The following is a 21032-nucleotide window of genomic DNA, read 5'->3' on the forward strand; positions in this document are numbered from 1 at the left end:
ATTATTGAGTTAACCTCATTATCCTATAAGATTTCATCAGCCTTGGGTACTCCATCTTATCACTACCGTTTGCCTCTCTGATTGGAGGGTGGGGGCCAAGAACTCCAAGCCTCCATTTAAGGAGGGAACTCAATTCAGAGCATCTTCTCTTTTCTTATACTACTTTGAGATTTGCCCAGTCAGGTATCTCTTCCCCCATCCCCCGCCCCAGGCCTTTTCAACTTTCTTTTATGTGTTATATTAGACTTTATTAGACCCTATCAGACTGTAAGCTCCTTGATGGCAGGGACTGTCTTTTTTCATATTTGTATCCCCAAAGCTTAGTACAGTGCCTGGATTATAGTAGGTGCTTAATAAGCTTATTGACTATTCGTAGTTACAGTTATTTAGTAAGTTGGGTCTAAAATTTTGGGTACTAAAAATTGCCAACTTTAATAATGTATCTTGAATTGTTCTATCTAGAGTAGGCCTTAACCTTTTTTTGTGCCATGGACCCTCTGGCAGTATGATGAAAGCTATGGACCCCTTTTTAGAATAATGTTTTTAAGTGGATAAAATACACAAAATTACAAAGAAACCAATTATATTGAAACAGTTATCAAAATGCTTCAAAAAAAAATTTTAGGGGCCCCTGCTCTAGAGTTTAGAGTGTAGCTAGTGAGTTATTCAGTTTACTTTCAGAAAATTTTTTTTCTGCTATACCACAAAATGAGTCTTTTTGGCAAGTGGTTATCTTTTCCTGTCCAAATAAAAATCGAGTCTGGCTCATCTGTTAAATCCATACAAGGAAGCACTTTTGTATTGTTTTGGCTTCAATACAAATTCAAGAAGCTTGTGAGCAGTGTTAAAGAGTTTATATCTGAAATGTACTGTAGCTTGTTTTAGAATTATGTTAAGTATCTTAACTAAATATTGGGGAATTCATTAACATCTTGTGATTTTTTAAAAACTAAATAGTTCCTGAAGGTCTTTCCAAAATGAAAAACAAAATCTACTTCGCTTTTGCTAAACAACTGCAGTGTAAGTGCTGATTAAATACCAAACAGAAATTCTGAGAAAATGTATTCATGAAAGCAATCTAGTGGAATTCATTTTATTTACACATATAGGGAAAAACTACCCCACACAGAAATGGAAGAAAGAAATCTACATATTCTAAAGCATTGGCAGTGAAAATTATTGGAAGTTAAGGAATACAAATATAAATTTAAGAAAACCCTCATTTCTCTTGTCTATACTTATCATTCCACTGGCAACTAATTTTAAAAGTTTAATGAATTTGTTATTAAATATGTATTAAAAACCAAAAGCATGAGAAACCATTTTTTGAACAGCATGATTTAGGGAAGGTACACAGTTTGATAGAGAAGACAGTGTAGTATTGTAGAAAGAGCACTGCCCTTATACTTAGGAAACCAGCCTAGGAATCATACTCTCAATTCTTCACCCTCATTTACGCCCCATATCTAGTCAGTTACCAAGTCTTGTCTGTTCTACTTCTATAATTTCACATGCGAAAAAAATGACTAATGGGGAACCGGCAGGGTATCAGTCCTACTCTCCTTTAATACTAAATATAACATACATTGATGTTATATTTCGTTATCCCCGTTTTACAGATTTTACCAGAGAGGTGAGGGTATAGTAGATAGAGTGCTCATCTTTGGAATGAGGAAGACCTGGGTTCAAGACTTAGACTTCTGACACACACTGGCTTATGTGACTTGGGGAAAGTCACTTTTAACCTCCAGGCAACTCTTTAAGACTAAGTAGCAGAGTGGTGCCAATTTACATTGATAGAGGAAATTACTTATACCAATAAAAATCAGAAGTTGGGTCCCTATCCCTGTCTTGAGAAAGTTGTAGTAACTTGCCTAGGATCATATAATGAGAAACTAGAGTGGTCAAGTCTTGAAACCAGGACTTCTGAGTCCTAGTTCGGTGCTTTTTTCCACAGTAGTATGCTGTTTTCCAGTGAACCAGATAATCTTTTGTAGTTTTAGCACATCAGTTGTGTTTATACAGATGCTGTTAAAATGTTCGAGAACAGTTTGAAATAAAATATCTACCTTTGTAGTTCAACTTACATATTAATCTTCTTTAAGCAGAACTTATTTTCATAGAACAAATAAACTGGATCTCAGTTATCATACATTGTGAATGATCAGGATCAGAATGAAATTTCTTTTACTGTTTTTTAAACCTTTCTTGGGGAGTTTTGGGACTCTTACTCACAACTTTAGAAAATACCTTTCCAGAGATTTGAAACTGAGTTGTTTGCTCCACTGAAAAAAATGATTTTTGGTCAGCAGTCGCTATCAGATTGGTGAGTTGTTGCTATTTTTCGAAGTATAATTCCTATGTAAGTGAAATTTTTTTTTCCCTTGTTAAAGTACTGAGACAGTAGTTCACAGAGATAGAATATGTGTTGCCATTTCTTGCAGTTCTTTAATAAACTGTAGCTGAAACAAGTCTCCTTTTATGTCTTATTGGTAACAGTTGAAAATAAGGAAAGGGTGAATATACAGAAACTTTTTTCACTAGCAAGACTCTTGTAAAAGCCTACAATAATTTTGAATTGACTATGTAGTTTTTAAAAATGGTAAACTCATTATATGAGTCAGAATGAGGTAATGCCATATGAAGAAACTATTAAATTAACATTTTCTTTTTGTATTGTATTATTTTGATGGGAGAAGAAGCCTGTTATAGAACATAGAGGCAAAGAAGAATGAATAGAGAGTTAGCTTCTGAATCAGTAAAGCATGGTTCAAGTCCAGCCTTGTAACATACTATAGGCTCTTACCCTGGGCAAATAACTTAACCTCTTAATGATTCAGGCAATTCTGTAAGGCTGAAAGTTGCAAAACAGTTGCTGATTTGCATTGTTAGAGAGCACTAACTCACTCTGGAGGTTCCTTAAACCAATAAAATAAAAGAACCTAACTTGTTGGGGGGGGGTAGATGGGATGGAGTGTACTTTAATAATACAGTTGCCATCCATATTTTTATTTGAAAGCCTTGAAAATTTTGGATTATTTTGGATTCATTGCAAATGAAATTGTTACAAGGTACTGAACATGTTTGAAATGGAAGCTTACTTTCATCCTAACCCCTTCTTTGATTTTCTGCTTATCTTTTTAGATCACTCATATTTGCTGCTTTGTGTCTTTTATAGAAAGAACTTAGGAGGATATATGGTTAGGATTTTTACAGGCATAAAGGCATGACTGTCCTTTAATAACACTTATTTGACTCTTCAAAAAACCATAATACTTTGTCCTCCCAGTGGTCTCAAGTAGCTTCTACCAGTTACTTCCCTTATCCCTCATCTTTTTTCCCTTCCCAACTTAGTCTTTTCAACTTTCATTGTTTTACCATCAGTCAACGCTAGACCTTTAGCCAACTTAGTGTCATCCTACCTCTTAGATCACAAACTGCAAATGAAACAGAAATTAATTAATGTTAAAATTTAGACCCGCCCATTTTCAGGTTTGTTAGGAAGCCTTATGATTATTACATTTATGAATATGACTATAATGATTCTTTGGGAGAATCCCTTTAATGGACAGTTAATTTAACACACATGCAATTTAAACATATAGATAATATAGAATCAGTCTGCAAATGTTTATTGAGCTACTGTTTATAAGATACTATATTAGAACTTAAGTCTTAAAAAAGAGCAATTCATATAATAGCTTATTCAGCTATTTTCCAATTGATTTGTATCCCCCCTGTGAGTTAGCCTAGTGCCATCCTTCATCGTAAATACATTAGAAATATGCTCTGCAGCTTATTTTTCTGATCTTGGAAAAATCTTAATTAGAGAATTCCTGGATAGACTAAAAATTAACCCATCTGAGTCACATACACGTCACTAGCCATGTGATTTCAATAGGAAACATTTCAGCACCAAAATTAATAACTTAATTATTAGTCACAAAGTCTGTAAGATGGCAAGTATTGAATAAAAAGATTTCCTACTGAAATAATAGGTATCAAATCTATTTTAAAGATTCAGTACATAATATATGGTATTTTGAAGTATTATTTATATTATTTACTTAAAACTACCATTTGCACACCTAAGAACTTTTCCAAAAATGTCCATTTCTTATCTCCTAAGTTTTCTGTAAAATATGGTCATGAACTTGTTATACTCCTGATCATCTCTGCTCCAAGCCAAGCCCAATAAGAGAATTTTAAGAGCTCATTCATAGTAAACTTTTATTTTTTCAGATAAAGAAATCCAAAATTCAGAAAGTTTAAATGATTTTCAGAAGTTCATACAACTAGTTGGTAGTAGAGCAGTGACTGGAAAGAGTCTAGGTCTCTCTATATAATTCAGTTCCATAAAATTAACTATAGTTTTACTTAAATAGCTTTACAGATTTTTTAATTGAGAATTATCCATTATGACTATAAAACTCCCACAAAAGACTTACTGGTTTTCAAGCCAGTTCTAAATTTGTTGCAGTTCCTCACTAATATTTGCCCTTGACTTCTATATAGTGTATTAATTTAATATTGTTTTCTGTTAATATGTGTTGTCTAGGACTGGGTTTCTTTTTTTAAAAAAATGTATTTCCACATTAGTCATGTTATAGAAGAAGAATCAGAACAAAAGAGAAAAACCACAAGAGAGAAAAGAAAAAGTAAAAATAGTATGCCTCCATCTACATTCAGACTACATAATTCTTTCTCTGGATGTGGTTAGCATTTTCCATCTTGACTCTTTTGGAATTGTCTTGACCATTGTATTGCTGAGAAGAGCTAAGTTTATCATAGTTAATCATCACACAATGTTGTTGTTGTATACAATATTCTCCTGGTTCTGCTCACTTTACTCAGCATCAGTTCGTGTGAGTCTTTCCATGTTTTTCTGAAAATCTGGCTGCTCAGCATTTCTTGTAGAACAATAGTATTCCATTACATTCATACACCACAACTTGTTCAGCCATTTCCCAATTGATATGTATCCCCCCCCAATTTCCAATTCTTTGCTACCACGTAAAAAAAAATTCTGTAAATATTTTTGTATATGTGGGTCCTTTCCCCTTTTTTATGATCTCTTTGTGATTCAGGCCTAGTAGTGGTATTGCTGGATCAAAGGGTATGCACAGTTTGATTGCCCTTTAGTCATAGTTAGTACTGGGTTTCTTCATAAATTCGTAATATAATTTGTGTGCATTCAGCTATTCAATATGTCTATCCCAGGAGTTCTTAACCTTTTTTTGTGTCATGGATATCAATAGCAGTCTGTTGGAGGCTCTGGACCTTTCTCAGAGTAATGTTTTTAAATGAATCATAAAAGAAACCAGTGATATTGAAATGAAAATATTTTTCCTTTCCAAATTTGCATACTCCCCTGAAATCTATCTGCTGAGGACTTCAGGGTAGAGCATGTAATTGATTCTGCATGTCACTTTCAAAGTAGTTCTGAAGAGAACTCCTTGAAAAGTAGAATTGGCCAAATGGAAGAGGAGGTACAGTGTCTTATTGCAGAAAATAACTCCTTAAAAATTAGAATTGGGCAAGAGGAAGCTAAAGACACCAAGAAATAATAAAACAAAATCAAAAGAATGAAAAAATAGGAGAGAATGTGAAACATCTCATTAGAAAAACAACTGACCTGGAGAAAAGATCTAAGAGAGACAATATAAGAATTATTGGACTACCTGAAACGTTACAATCAAAAATAGAATCTAGATACTACTATACTTCAAGAGATTGTTAAGGAAAACTGCCTTGAAGTTTTGGAATGGGAGGATGAAATAGATATAGAAAAAATCTACTGATCACCCCCCGAAAAAGATCCCAAGATGAAAACTTACCAGGAACATTATAGCTAAGTTTTGAAGCTTCCAAGTCAAGGAGAAAATACTATAAGCAACTAGGAAAAAAACAATTTAAATACTGTGGAACTACAGGCAAGATAACACAAGATTTAGCAGCTTCTGCATTAAAAGGCCAAAAGGAATGCAACAATATATTCTGAAGAACAAAGGAGCTGGGCTTGTAACCCAAGAAAAACTTATCCAACAAAGCTGTATGTTATCCCAAATGGAGGAAAAAAGATACTTAATGAACTAAAGGACTTTGTTATATTTGTGAAGAAAAGCCCAGAGCTAAATAGAAAATTTGACCTGCTAGACGCAGGAGAAACATAAGAAGATAAACATTAAAGACCAATTATAAATGACTTGATAATTTTCAAAATCATCTTTTATGGGAAAGTATTACCTGTAACTCTTAAGAATGTTATCTTTACTTGGGTAGTTTGAAATAGCACATATAGAAAGCTTGGTGTTGAGTAGTATGGATGATCCTAAAAATAAAATTAATTAGCTTTTTAATTATTAAAAATTAATAATTAGCATCCTTCTCTTCTTTGTATGTTTCTTTGATTCTGACTGGATACTTTGTCTTTTGTCTGGTTGGGGGAAGGAGTAAAGTACTCCTCTTGATTTCTCCTCCCTACCCGTTTTTTTTTTTTTTTTTCTGAGAGGAAAGGCAGGGCAATTGGGATTAAGCGACTTGCCCAAAGTCACAAAGCTATTCCCTACCCTCTTCTTGCCCCTGCCCTCTGATTCAAGATCTAAGAGGTTTGTCTTCTCAAGGCATCCTCATCTACTAAACTTTGAGTTTTCTATTTCAAGACTGGCCAAACTCCCAGGCTTGCTGTTTTTATACAGAGGCTCAAGGAAATGACTAATCCTTCTTTCTTCCTCCAACTAGAGAGTTTTTACCTGATAAAGTAGTCATTACCACCTAATTATGTATGATTACATTGTTATAAAGTTGTAGGAAAGTTTCTTAATGCTTACCACTCTGTCAGTTGATTCACTTGAAGTGTCTGGAACAGGGATGGGGCACCTGAGGCTTCAAGGCCACGTATGGCCCTGTATGTCCTCAAGTGCAGCCCTTCGATGGAATCTAAATTTCATAGAACAAATCCCTATAATAAAAGGATTTGTTCTGTAAAACTTGGACTCAGTCAAAAGGCTGCACTCAAAGGCCTAGAAGGCCACATGTGGCCTCAAGGCCATAGGTTCCCCACCCCTGGCACTTTGGACCATCTATAATTGAGGTAGGGCATTGAACCCCACCTACATTTTTATGTGTATTTTTCTCTCTTTGTCTCCTACTAGCCGCTTCCTTATTTTATTATAAAGAGAAGCAGAATGGGATAGTACATAGAAGGCCAGTCTGGAGTCTGGAAGATTCCTCAAATCTTGTCTCAAAGACAGAAACAAAGGTTCAGTATATAACAGAATATTCATTGGAGTAATCTTTGGGAATGGTTTAAGGGGGGAAAGGAAACAGTTAATTGGAGTCTTTTTCTTTTTTAAATGCTGTAGCATATGTATTCTCGAATTTTTTCATGATTTATGGCTAAGTGGCATCACCAGAAGAGTACTGATGTTAAAAGGATAAACCTTTGTTTCACAGAGACAATTTGGTCCTTAAAAGCATTGTTCCATTTCCAAAAGGCCATCCAAATTGCTTTCTTCCTCCTAGTCAGTTTTGGTTCCAGATCATTGTCTGCAGTGCCTGTGCAAGACATATGTGATTATGGACCAGTTCCATGAGCTATCATTCCAATTGAATATGATAATCTGCAAAATATATTAACTTGTTTTTTCCTGTATGAGTTCTTATGTCAAACTCTTTTGAGTGAATGAAAATCCTGTTTAGGAGACTGCAGTTTTCTAAGACTTCACACAATCTCTATACCATGCTATTCAGTCAATCAGTAAGAATTTAAGTGGGTCCTGTGTGCCAGGAGCTGTGCTTAAGTACTTGAGAATACAGACAAATGCTCTATGAGAGTTTATATTCTTTGGAGAAGAGAACTTGTACATAAATAAGTGTATATAAAATAAATACAAGGTAGTTTTTTTAGGAGGAGGAGAGAACACTACTAGCATTAGGGGAGGGGGTGTAAACAGGAAAGGTTCATGTAAAAGATATCACGAGCAGAATTTTGAAGGAGGCAAGGAATTCTGAATGATTCTGAAATGAGGTAAGTCCAGGCATGGAAATGCAAAATAGTGTGTGTGGGGAATAGCATGAAGGCCCCGAAATACTTAGAGGACTTCAACATCTCTAGAATATCCTCCTCCATTTGGATTCTGTGTAGGGCACACTCCATGATAGTGTCAGAACACCTTCGGCTAGCATGTATCCCTTTTGTTTTATGCTTTGCTCATGCAGTGTTCAAAAAGGCTAAAGTGCAGTTTTAAACTATTAAAATTGCAATGAGATTTCGGGATACCCTGTGTTGGTGTGCCTATAGGACAAAATTATCTCTGTTGTAGCATCTTTCAGGGAGTATTCTTGTAAGGTTTTAACATATGTATGAGAGAGACTTGGAGAAGAGCCTCTAAAGTTGCATTTTACAAATAATTTTTAATAGTATAGTGCCTGGGAATTCAGATGAAAATTGACCAGCACAGAGAGAACTTTGACAAACCTTACTTACAAGGGGAAGAGAATGTTGGATATCAGAGACATTCTAAATTGCCTAATAAAAAGTAAGGAACAAGAGTCAGGGAAATAAGGAACTTTTCCCCCCATAATACTATTTTATTTTTTCCAGTTACGTGTAAAGATAATTTTCATCATTCACTTTTAAAAGATTTTGAGTTCCAAATATTTTTCCTCCCTCTCTCCTCTCCCCCTTCCTTAAGAAGGCATGCAATCTGATATAGACTATACATGTAGCAGCGGAAAAAAGAGAGAACATAGTGTGCTTACTAACACCCTCTTGATTGCCTCTTTTAATAGTGTCTGATTTTTTTTTTTCTAATCTAATTCAGTATCTTTTCCTGTTTCAGATATTTTGAGAATCCTTTAATACCCTCAAAATTATTTCACCTCCTACCTAAAACTTATCTTTGGGCTGGTGTACTTATCATTTCTGTCTTTTTCTTTGGTGCCATTTCCTTTTCTTTGTATTACATTAGACATTGATTTTGGGGGCCTAAATGGTGACTCTCCTATTATTGATGGAGAAAATAATTGTTATTCAATTGCTAACATTATTTTACATTTTTGTGGGCTTTTTCTTCAGTTTTTGTCTTTCTGACTCTCCACACCTTTTTACCCACCACAACTATTAATAGTCTTAAAACCACCTTCCTCTATAAAAATTTAAAAATTCTGAACTATTGTTTTTCTTGGCCAGTACATATTTATTTCTAATTAGCAAGAAGATTAAGTGTTTGAAGTGGTTTCTAGACTCTTTTGGGCCTCCTCTTTGTGGTTATTGCCCTTCATATAGTCTATGTTGTTGTCTTTCCTAGTTTTTCAAAATAGTAGTTTATTTAAATAGGTCCCGTTGGCACTGTTAGTATCTACCCATCTTTTTCTAAGTAAGCCATCATATCATCAGTATTGGGAATTATTTTATCTCCACTTTAACTGTCTTTATGCCTCTATTTTTTCCCCTTTATTATTATTGCTAGCATTGCCAGCATGATACGAAGTAATAGTGATGAGAGTGGGCATCCTTGCTTTATTACTGTATTTATTGGAAAAAATTCTAGTTTATCTCCACTACATACGATGCTTGATTTTAGTTTTAAATAGTTTTTATGATATTTTAAAAAATCCTGCTCTAGCTACACTTTGTAGAATTTTTAGCATAAGTGAATATTGTACTTTGTCAGATGCTTTTTCTGTAGCTATTGAGATAATCGTGTGGTTTTGAATATTTTAGATTTTAATATGATTAATTTATCCCTATCGCTTTCTTAAGGTTGAACTCAATTCCTTGTATAAATGCAATTTAGTCATAATGAATTATTCCCTTGGATAAATCATTATAGCCTGTCTGATAGGATTTCATTTAATCAATATTCCTTAATGATATTTGTCTGTAGTTCTCTTCTGTGTTTCATCCTTCCTGTCCTTTCTTAGGTATTAGGTTTATACTTGTCTCATAAAAGAATTGTGGTAGAGTCCTTCCTTTCTCCATTTTTGAGAATACTTTGTGTAGCATGGGTGCTATTTGTTCTTTAAACTTTTACTAGAATTCTCCCCGTATAGAGTACTGGACCTGGAGTAAGGAAGATCTGAGTTCAAATCCAGCCTCAGACACTTATTTAATCTTGTTTGCATCAGTTCCTTATCTGTAAAATGAGCTAGAGAAAGAAATGGCAAATCACTCCCATATTTTTCCCAAGAAAACCCCAAATATGGTCTTGGAGAGTCGGACACTACTGAAACAATTCAATTTAGTCTCCATTTGGTCTTTTTTTAATTTTATATTTTTGAAGATACTTCTTTATTTCTTTTGTGTTCTCAGTTTTTACTGGCATATAACTATATCATAGGTTTTGATGATTTTTATTTCTTCTGCTTTTGTTGTGATTTCACCTTGCTTATTTGCTATTGTTGATTTGGTTTTTCTGTTGTCTCTTTTTTAATCAGATTGGCTTATTGGCTAGAAAGGTTAAATCAATTTCATTAGTCTCCACTGCTTCCAGTTTTATCATTTCTATTGTTACTAGGTTTCCAGTTTATCCTCTAATTTTTAATATAGCCTCTTTTTGTACTTTAGGTTTATTTCTTGGCTTTCTAATTTTTTAAAATGCATAATTAGTTTCTTAATTTCCTTTTTTATGTCTTGTTAATGTATGTTTGTAGGGATGTGATTCCTCCCCCCTCCCAATGCCCTACCCCCAACCAATAACTGCTTTAGATCCATCACAGAAATTTTGGAATGTTGTTTCAGTATTATCATTTTCTTTGATGTAATCATTTCTACAATTAGTTCTTTGACCCACTTATTTGGGATTTATTAAATCTCCATTTGGGTCTTTGCCTTTTTTTGTGCTTCCTGAATGGATTGCTGTTTTTATTGCATTATGGTCTATAAAGGTGCAGGTGGTGATTTCTTTCTTTTCATAGTTATTTGCAATATCTCTGCTCCAATACATGATCAGTTTTTGTAAAAGTTCCTTGTGGTGCTGAAAATACGTATATTCTTTGGCAGTCCCATTTCACAGATACCATAAGTCTTTTAGCTCTGGTTTTTCTAGCAGTTTTTGCAGTTCTATCTTTCATTGTTTGTGTTACTACGTCTTCTTGTAGTTCAGTTAATGATTCCATTATGTGTTTAGATGCTAAATTATTTGAAGAATATTATATTGATAATTGGTGTGTTCTCTGTGTTCCTTTTCAACATTATGTAGTTTTCTTGTTTATCCCTTTTTATGTTTTGAATGTTTCTTTTTGCTTTTTCTGATAGCATGATTGCATTGATGTTTTTGGATTCACACAATGCGTAGTAAATTTTTTCCTCGTTCCTCATTTTTATTATGTTCTGTGTGTCTTTGTTTTTAAAATGTGTTTATTGTAAGCAACAGACTGGGAATTTTTTTTTTTTGGAGGGCAGTTGGGGTTAAGTGACTTGCCCAAGGTCACACAGTAAGTGTGTCAAGTGTCTGAGGCTGGATTTGAACTCAGGTCCTCCTGACTCCAGGGCCGGTGCTCTACTCACTGAGCCACCTACCTGCCCCAAGACTGGGGATTTTCTTATTCATTCCATCCCACTTTTCCATTTTATCGGATTGTTTAATCCATTCACACTTAAAATTATGAGTTAGGTTTGTATCTTCTTTCATCTATCTCTCCTGTTATTGGTTTTTTTTTCCCTTGCCCAAATTAGGGATTTTTCCTCCTCTTCCTCTATGAAAATAGTACTATTTCTTTAGTTATTTTAGCTTTATCTATTTTAAGGCAATTCTTTTCCTACAGTCTCTTTCCCTATAACCCTCAAGCAACCCCCACACTTGTAGTTAGTTTAGCTTTTCCATAGTTTTGGAGTTTTATTTATTAGTTACTTTTTCTTTCTTGCTTTTATCCAGATATCTAATTTTCCCCCTCTTTTCCTTACAGTTAAGTAGTCAAATTGCATCTCTCTTCTCTCTTTCAACTTCCTTTTTGTTCATTAGTTTTGTTCTCTCTGCCTTTGTGTAAAAAAGGTTTTCTTTCTTTCATTCTTTTCATTATTTATCTGACCTTTTTATTCTATTTTAGATTTTTGTTCTTTGATTCACAGCTTTTATGCTTATTTAGTACTTTCTTCTCCACATTGCTCATGGAATTAAAACTTTTGAGAGCCCCTCTTCAAACAGTTTCTGGTATTGCCTTGCAGATCTTATTTGTGCCCCCTCTGCCCCTTTTTTTTGTTTTTGCCTCACTGTTAGAAATACTGATAACTATAGCTAATAGAGAAGATATTGATGGTTGATAGTTATCTACCTGCGTACCTGGTTGTATAGTTTATTACTGACTTTTTCACTCTCCTTTGCCATTTTCCTCTCATTTACCTTGAAATCTTTACCCTGGGTCCATTTACTCGCACTCTTTATGTGTCAGTTAATGTTAGGAGCTCTGATTCTATTTCTGAGGTCAGATGAGTAGTCTCTAAGCACCAGATCTCTGCAGATAATATCCATTATCCTATCCCTATCTCTCTTTATAGAATGTTTCTTTGCTCTCTGAGGATTGTTTATCAGTGGCACTCCAAAACAAGGTTTCTTCCTTTTTGTCCCCCTTTTTAGTCCCTTCCTGTATTTTCTTGTCCATTTTCTTGTAGGTTTACTTTTTCCTGAGAATGACAGGAATTATTTTTCCTTTATTGCTGGCCTTTGACTTGACTAGAGTACATCATATTCCTCTTTTTCCTTACCTTTTTATCTGCCCAACCATTCTGTGAAAACCATTAATGTACCTGTAGGCAGTGTGTTGTGAGTTTTAGTTTGTGATGTTTCAGCCCTATCTTTCCATTACTTCTATTTTACTTCTGCTTTCACTCTTGTTGCCTTGAGTGTATTTAGGAAAAAAAATCTTTTAATGTGTCTCTGTTGTTATTTTGTTGTTGTGCTCGGTTGATCTATTTTTTTTGCCCCTCTTGTGTTTCTGTTGTCTGAGGTATTTGAGACAAATAATAAATAATTTTTGGGGGGTCTGATTTTCTTTCTAGGAATATTTCAAATTCTCTTTTATTATGGAACATCCATCTTTTTTCCTTTATGATTCAGCTTAGATTTGCAGGGTAGGTCACTTTAGGCTGCATCTTGAGAGTCTCTGTTCTTTGCATGCATTTCTCCATTGCCTCCTGTAGTTTTTGATGGGTGTACATTCGTGTTATCCGAATTTCCAAGCTCCTGTTAGCTTGCAGAATTTTTGGTTGCCAATGAAATTGTTAAATTTAACTTCTTAGTATCTTAGAGTTTGAAGCATAGGGTTGATCGATGAATTCTTTGTTTTCTGTTCTTGTTCAGAAGTTCTGGACAGTTTGCTTGTCTTCTCCCTTACATTATGGTCTTCGGATTTCTTGGCTTGTCATGTTCTTCTGGGAGACGTATAATCCTCAACTTGTATTTAAACATCCTGTCTTTGCTTTTAGTGTGATCGTGCTTTCTTTTAATGTTACTGCCTTTTGCTTCTCTTCTACTTATTCCCTCTCTTCTTTATATTTGCATCCCCAGTTATCTTCTCCTTTCTCTTATGAGACTTCCCATTATTGACTCAAGTTTTTCTGTTCTTCCCATTTCTGCTATATATGTATAAATTCTTCTTTCAGGATTTTTGTTTCTCTTTTCAACCATTCAGGAACATCCTTCTGTGGTTTCGTGGGGTTTTGGGTTTGGTTTTTTTTTTTGAAGCTCTACAAGATCCTTGCCCCATCAAATATTGATTTGAAACATTTTCTTTTGTCTTCAGATATTTTTTCATGAATGCTCGAAGTCTTTTAACTGATCTAGAGGCCATACATTCTCTTCTGTTATTAGTATCATCATTTGTGGTCTATTTTCTTATTCTCAAGGTCTTTAATTGAATTTTCTACCTCTTGAGATTTTTTGGTAATTTCAGTCTTTTTCTTCATTTTCCCCTGTTGCTTGCATTCTGACTTTCTCCCTTTTGATGTCCTCTTGCGGGGGCGGGGGTGGGGGGGGGTTGACTTTTAGTCTCAGTTTACCCCAAAGCTGGGCAATCCACAGTTTGCTATCTATGGATTTTGCCTTCAGCGATTTTTAGGGGGACATCTGGCTCCTGCTGGATGCTGAGTACCACACTTCACCACCACGTTGCCACATACACATGTCCTGCCCCAGTTTCCTCTGATTCTTCATTCTCTGATTAAATTTTGTTGCATCACAGTGCTACTGCCTCTTACTGATGTCAGGTTCCTTGTTGCTGTTGTAACCTGAACAACTCTACTGTTTGGGTCCCAGCCACTTTGTGGGGGATGGAGGGGTCAGGTATAGATTTAAGTTGTGTTGCAGGCAACTGGGTCTGCTTTGTGCAGCTCCACTGCTGGCAGCACAGTAGATAATGAGGGAGGGGATGCTTAATGAGATTATTAGCTTTCTCTGTTCTTAGTTCATGAAATTTTTACTTTGTTTGGGTTCTTGGTACCCTAGACAGTGGAGAGTTGCTTTATCTCTGCTGTGTAATGCTTATTTTTGGTGTTGTTTGAGACCTCCTGAGTATGGGAGAAAATTTCTAGCCTTCCATTTTATTGGTCCTGTGACAAGGAAGCGGCGCCTTTTACTTTATTACATCCATTGATTCTTTAATTGTAGTTGTCAAGGGACCTCACCTTTACAAGTTGAAGATTTCTAAGGTCCGTTCTATTTCTAAATCCACCATCCTGACTTTTGTGATTAAGTCATTTAACCTTTTAGTATTTGAAGAAATGCTCGAAAACTGAGTTGCATTGTGAATTACCAATTTACCTTGGTGTAAGGAGTTTTTATGTTGAGAGTTCTGTACATCAATGAAATTACAGATCTAGACTCCCCCCCCCCAAAAAAAAATCATGAAAAAGACAAAAAGGACCTCTCTCTATAAAAAATACTTAATTTGTAATAGAAAAATAACAATAAAATATAAATAATCACTAACCTACAAGCTCACTGTTGGAGGATGGCTGAATAAATTGAAGTCTTTTAATTTAGTGGATTATTATGGTGTCATAAAAACCAGAACAATTGTAATTGACTTACAGTAATATAATGTTCGATTTATATGTGTGTATATTAAAATTATTGGAACTTTAAAAATACTTGGCAAGAGGTACAGTAAATATACCTTTTATTTGGTATTGATTTATTTGGTACTACTTTGTTGAAATATTAGTGCTTTATATTAAGGGGTTTGTGTATGATTTTATTTCTTATTTTTCATGTTTTGTTATATGAGTTGATGGCTATTTTAATTTTAAAACATCTCAAAATAAAATAGGCTTCTCTAAAAATATTCATAGCATTGCAAAGAGTTTTGAGGCTCCAGTTGGCACTCAAAATGGACCAGGATGGAAATAATTCCATTGATTTCTTTGCTTTTAAAAGAAAGTTTTTAAAATTTTGTGGGGTGGTAGGGGAGAAGAGTATAATTTCTGTTACTTTCCATCCTTGACCCTGTTTACTCCCTTGAATAACAGCTAAAGTCTGTTGGGAGCCTTGTAATTGCAGTTCTGAAGTGACCAAAGGATTTCTGCAGAGTACTTAGAAGTAGTTACCTTTAGAAGGGTAAGGATCTTTTGATTCTCCAGGGTCATTCTTCCAGTCTCTAGCATACTGCATTAGGTTATTCTATGAAGTAAATATCCTTTTTCCATGTAAAATTATAATTGAATATGATGCCAACTATCAGTAATAACTTGAGGGAGGTTGACCTTTGCAAATGAGTTGTTGTTTTTTAACCCCATAACCATCTAGTATTTTCTAACCCATAAAAACGAAATATCTTTTTAAATGTTCTGGATACAGAGGTCTAGTCTGATGCTGATGTGAATGTTTTTGTTTTTCAGGAGATGATTTTTCACTGATTCAACAAGAAATATATATGGTTAAAGAATGTAAACACTGCAATATTGTTGCTTACTTTGGGAGCTATCTCAGGTAAAAAAAAATATGTCTGTTTGCATTTTAAACCCCTTTTGTTACCACTCTTTCCTTCAAATTCCATGTTGTTCATGTGTTTTTCTATTTCCATACTATTTCTTTGGAATTCTCAAATTTCTACAACTTTCCTAGGGTTCCCCTTTCCCTATACAGTTAACATCCTATTTGTTCAGCGATCACTTTATCTAGCAGCTATAAATACCCAGGAAACAATTGAGAATCAGTTAATAAAGTAAAGGTTTACCTTGGTCTCACCCACAGAGAACCCAGAGTCCATTTATTCTTATTTTAAACACATTTATAACAAGTTTGTCATATAAAAAAAAAACCTTTAAGTTGGGAAGAGACTTCAGAGCTCCTCCTACCACTGGAATGTGTTCCACATCATCCATGACTGGTTACCTAGGACATACCAGATTAGAAGTACCAAATTGGAAATGAGGACTGCTGGACAGGTAGGCAAAATGACAAGAAGTGACTCCTAACAGAAAGGGAAGAGATAAAAAAAACCTTGAAAGCAGTAGACATCTAACCCTGATAGTAGCTGTTAAAATCCAGTGCAGTAGAGACAGGTCTGTGCTCAGGGCTACCCAGGGTGATAACAAAAGTACTGACGTGTACCTAAAACCTAACAGAGAACCTCTGAAGCCTTATTGAGACATAGCATACTGACAGAAAGTACTTGAAGAATACTGCCACAGGTTACACAAGAAACTAAAGACCATAGGGACGTAGGTTTTCCTCATTGTTGCCCACTGAAAGTAAAAAAAGAGAGAAAATTTGATTTGGGAAATAAACGGTCCCTAAAAAGAAGTTGTCTGAGAATGGGATTTGGAGTCCTGGACAGTGGCTTTAAAACATTAGAGATGGCAAAGAAAACACATTTAACAAAAATTGGTAAGAATGCACTTGTCAGGCATCTTGCAAGTAAAATTTTTAAAAAGCTTAAATTAAAAAGAGTTGGGAGGGGAATAGCTGCTTATCTATATCCACCCTGCCAGTTACTATAGAGGGGAGTTTTAATGAAGCAAGAAGACAAATTGAGATACCTAGAAGTTGATATATATATATAGCAACAGTGTGGCTAGCAGCTACTGTGGCTGCGTAAAACCAACAACAACCAACACACAGAAGGCCACTAACACAGGTTCTTTGATCTGCTTTTCTAAGGAAAGCGACTTTAAGGAGTTAACAATCTCAGTTTAATTAAACAGACATATATGAATCACTTAGTTTAGGGGGAAAAGATCAGCCCCCTGAACTTCAAGGCAAATACAAACAGAAATTACAAACATTAACAGACAGACCTTGTCTGATTCAAATCACAATTCATAGTTACCAGAGAATCACCAACATCTATCTGGGTTACAAAGCTGGGGGCAGGGGGCAGTTACTTGCCCAGAGTCTCAACACTCTTTCCATGAGTGTGCCCCAAAAGTCAAACACCAAGTTCCCCTCAATTACATCCTGTTCGGAGCCCTGAGGGCTCTGACCTCACCTAGGCTGGATGTGTGAAAGTTCCCCATCCCCACTATCACATCATGTACAAGTCAGTGACTCCCAATTGTCTCTGTGCTGAGAAATAATCCCAGACTAAGACAGCAAAAGGTTTCCCACCAATTCAGACAAAGGGGAGACTTGATAGTCTTAGCATCTCAAAAGGGGAGAACAGCAAAAAGTCTGATTGCCTTAACAATATGAAACAAAATCTAAGAAAGCAACCTTGGCCTCAAGTGCTTAGCCTCAAATGCCCACAATTTAGGCAACAAGCAAAATGAACTAAAGGTCCAAATAAAAGGAGGCAAATTTTACTTCATACATATTAAGATTTAGATGATACCTGTGACTGGAATATGGCTTTGGAGGGATTTTAGCTTATTCAGAAGAAATAAGATAGGTAAAAGAAAGGAGGTGGGGCAACTGTGTATTAAGAAAGTATAGTTATGTGAGAAAATCCAAGGATCAGAGGGAGAAAACATGAAGTGTTTGGGTTTAGGTCAGTGAAGGGACAAACAGAGGCAGAGCCAAGGTGGCAGGGAAAAGGCAGCAGCTCACCTGAGTTCTCCCCAAAGCCCCTCCAAACACCTTTAAATAATGCCATAAAACAATTTCTGAAGCAGCAGAACCCACAAAAAAAATTGTGCGAGATAATTTTCCAGTAAAAGACAACTTAGAAGGTCAGTAGAAAAGGTCCATCACACTTGGGTGACAGTTGAGCGCAGTCCAGTGCAGGCTGTTCCAGCACAGACTGGGCCCCAGCAAACCAGGAGCAGATCTTGGGAACCACTGAATCAGCAGTGGCTGCTTCTAGAGCTCTCAGCCCATAGACAGTAGTGGGGTTGAAGGATATTACAGGCTCACTAGCATAGCAGAGCTTGCAGCTGCAGTGGAGCAGGGACTCTCATCACAGTTCCAGGGAAGAAAAGAGTGCTCGTGATCACTCACAGATCAGAGGACAGGCCAAGAGAATAGTAAACACCTCTCCTTGGATCATACCACCTTGGAAGAACTGAAAACTTAGAACTATTTCTGACAACAGATGCACAAAATCCATGATGCTTGGGACAGTTCACCCTCTACCTTGGAAGCAGAGCCCTACCTTAACAAAGAGTTTTAAAAGTCAAGAAATAGACTGGAAAATGAGCAAACAACAGAAAAAATTCTGACCATGGAAAGTTACTATAGTGACAGGGAAGATCAAAACACACACTCGGAAGAAGATAACAAAGTCAAAGCTCCAATATCCAAAGCCTCCAAGAAAAATATGAATTAGTCTTAGGCCATGGAAGAGCTCAAAAAGGATTTTGAAAATCAAGTAAGAGAGGTAGAAGAAGGGACCAACAGAAATGATTTTGTCGTTCATTGGTCTACCTGTATGTACAGACACAGGAAATAAATGAAGAATTAGGTAACATCACAAGTCTGTCACCTAAGCATGACATAGTAGTGATGGGAGATTTCCTTTATCCAGATATCTATTGGAGCCCTTTCTCTCTCTCTGCCAAAAGGAGAAAAGCAAGTAGCTTTTCGATTTCCCGTAATAATACCATCCTTCAAAAAGTGAAAAAAACAACAAGGGGAAATTCTGTTCAGGATCCAATTCTCAATAATAGCAAGGGACTGGTTCCTGGAGTGGAAATGTTGGAAACCTTTGGACAAGGGACAATTTCCTAAAGTGTGTTTTAGAGAAGGAAAGGAAAACTGGATATAATATAAACACACATACATACACATACTCCCTCCTCACCCTTCCCCCCCTCCCCCGCCATGGAGAGAGACAGAGAATACTATAACATGCACCCTAGATTTTGGAAAGTCATATTTCATTGGTTGCAGAGGAAGCATAGGTAGTATCCTGTGGACTAAATTCTATCAGTCCAGGAATGAAGGGGAGATGAATTTGTAATGAATGTAATTGTAATGAAATCCTTATGAGTCTAAAGGAAAAAATTCCAGTGAGAAGGATAAATGAAAATTTTCTGAGGAGACCAATATGGATGTATAGGAAGTTCACTAACCAACTTAGAATTTTGAAAGAAATGTGTAGAAGCAAGGGCAAGTCATAGAGGACACTGAGGAGAGGATTGTATGGCTGGTTAAAAAGTGTCATGAGTGCAGCAGCTCTTAATCAGAAGTTGATAAGACAATCCAAGGATCACAAAAAAAGAGAGATTCTAAGACCATAGAGTTAGCTCTCTAGGGGACTTCAGCAGCTGTCAAGTCCCATCTCCTCGTTTTACAGATGAAGGGACTTGGAAACAGAGAGGCTAAGTGGTTTGCCCAGGGTCACACAGCTAATCAGTATCTGAGGTGGGATTTGAATCTAGATTTTCCTGACTCTAGGCCCAGTGCTCCATTCACTATATTGCACTGCCAGCTCAGGTTTGATTTTGTTTTTGTTGGTGTTTTTAGTTAGATTGGGAGAAAAAGAAGATTGAAGGAAGTATGTGGCCTCTGATTGGGATAGATGTGTTAACATTGGACAACAGAGGGAAGGCAGAGCTGCTAAGTCTTTGCTTCTGTTTTGTGTCAGAGTCACTGAATAAAAATGGCTAATGGAGATACCCAAGATAAATAAGGCTTGTGCTAAAAGAATATCTAGTTATCCTCAATGAATATGTCACCTGGCTCAAATAAACTTCACCCTTGGGTATGGAAAGACCTGGCAAGTGGTATTGCTGAAAGATTATAGAAAACTGGAGAGCTACCATAACGCTGAGGAAGGATGAATATTGTAATTTTTGAAAAAAGGGAAGACTTAACTTTGATTCCTGGGAAAATTCTAAAATATATCATTGAAGACATGATTAATCATTGTCTAGGAGGGAAACGGTGATTACAAAGTGCCAGCATTGCTTCACCAAGAAAGGGTTGTGCTAGACAGACTTTTTAAAAAAAAGGAATATTAAGCTGGTGGGGTAAGATGAATGCTGTAGATGTGTTTTAACTCTTTTATTTTTTTGTTTCATTTATTTATTTACTTTTTTAGATTTCTTTATTTTTAGTTTACAACACTCAGTTCCATAAGTTTTTGAGTTCCAAATTTTCGCGCTCCCCCCCTCCCCCCCCGCCCAAGACTGGCATGTAATCCCGTATGGGTTCTACATATACCTTCACAATAAGCTTATTTACACAAAAGGTGTAAAGAAGAATTATAACCAATGGAATGAATCATGAGAAAGAAGAAACAAAACCAAAAAAGAAGGGAAAAAGAGCAAATAGTTTGCCTCAATTCGCATTCAGACCCCATAATTCTTTCTTTGGATGTGGATAGCTTTTTCCATCATGAGTCTTTTGGAGCTGTCTTTGAACCTTGCATTGTTTAGCTCCATTTTAGCAAAACATTTGATAAGGTATTTCTTATTATTCTTCTGGAAAAAATGGAGAGATTTGGATTCAAAGCTAGTTAAATATCTGGACTTAATGGATAAATGTCTTCTTCAGGGAAAAGGTCTTCAGTGGAGGGCCCTAGGGAACCATGGTCAATCATGTGCTATTTATTTACCATGAGGTATTTTTAATATATGCTGCATTTTGTTTTTAGAACATTTTTATTTTCCATTAGAACCCTCCTATTTCCCTTCCCTAGACGGCTAGGTGCTC

At 35.8% G+C, this 21032-nt stretch overlaps 1 protein-coding gene across 2 annotated transcripts in view; it reads left to right on the top strand.

Moving 5' to 3' along the window:
- MAP4K5 (mitogen-activated protein kinase kinase kinase kinase 5) overlaps positions 1-21032 on the top strand; it is a 157697-nt gene that overhangs the window by 45051 nt on the left and 91614 nt on the right. For both annotated transcript variants that reach the window (XM_036750443.1, XM_036750444.1), the window contains exon 4: positions 15836-15926. In XM_036750443.1, the coding sequence (XP_036606338.1) occupies positions 15836-15926 (91 nt within the window). The remainder of the gene's footprint in view (positions 1-15835; positions 15927-21032) is intronic.

This window comes from Trichosurus vulpecula, chromosome 3 (assembly GCF_011100635.1).
Source record: "Trichosurus vulpecula isolate mTriVul1 chromosome 3, mTriVul1.pri, whole genome shotgun sequence".
Lineage (NCBI taxonomy): Eukaryota > Metazoa > Chordata > Mammalia > Diprotodontia > Phalangeridae > Trichosurus > Trichosurus vulpecula.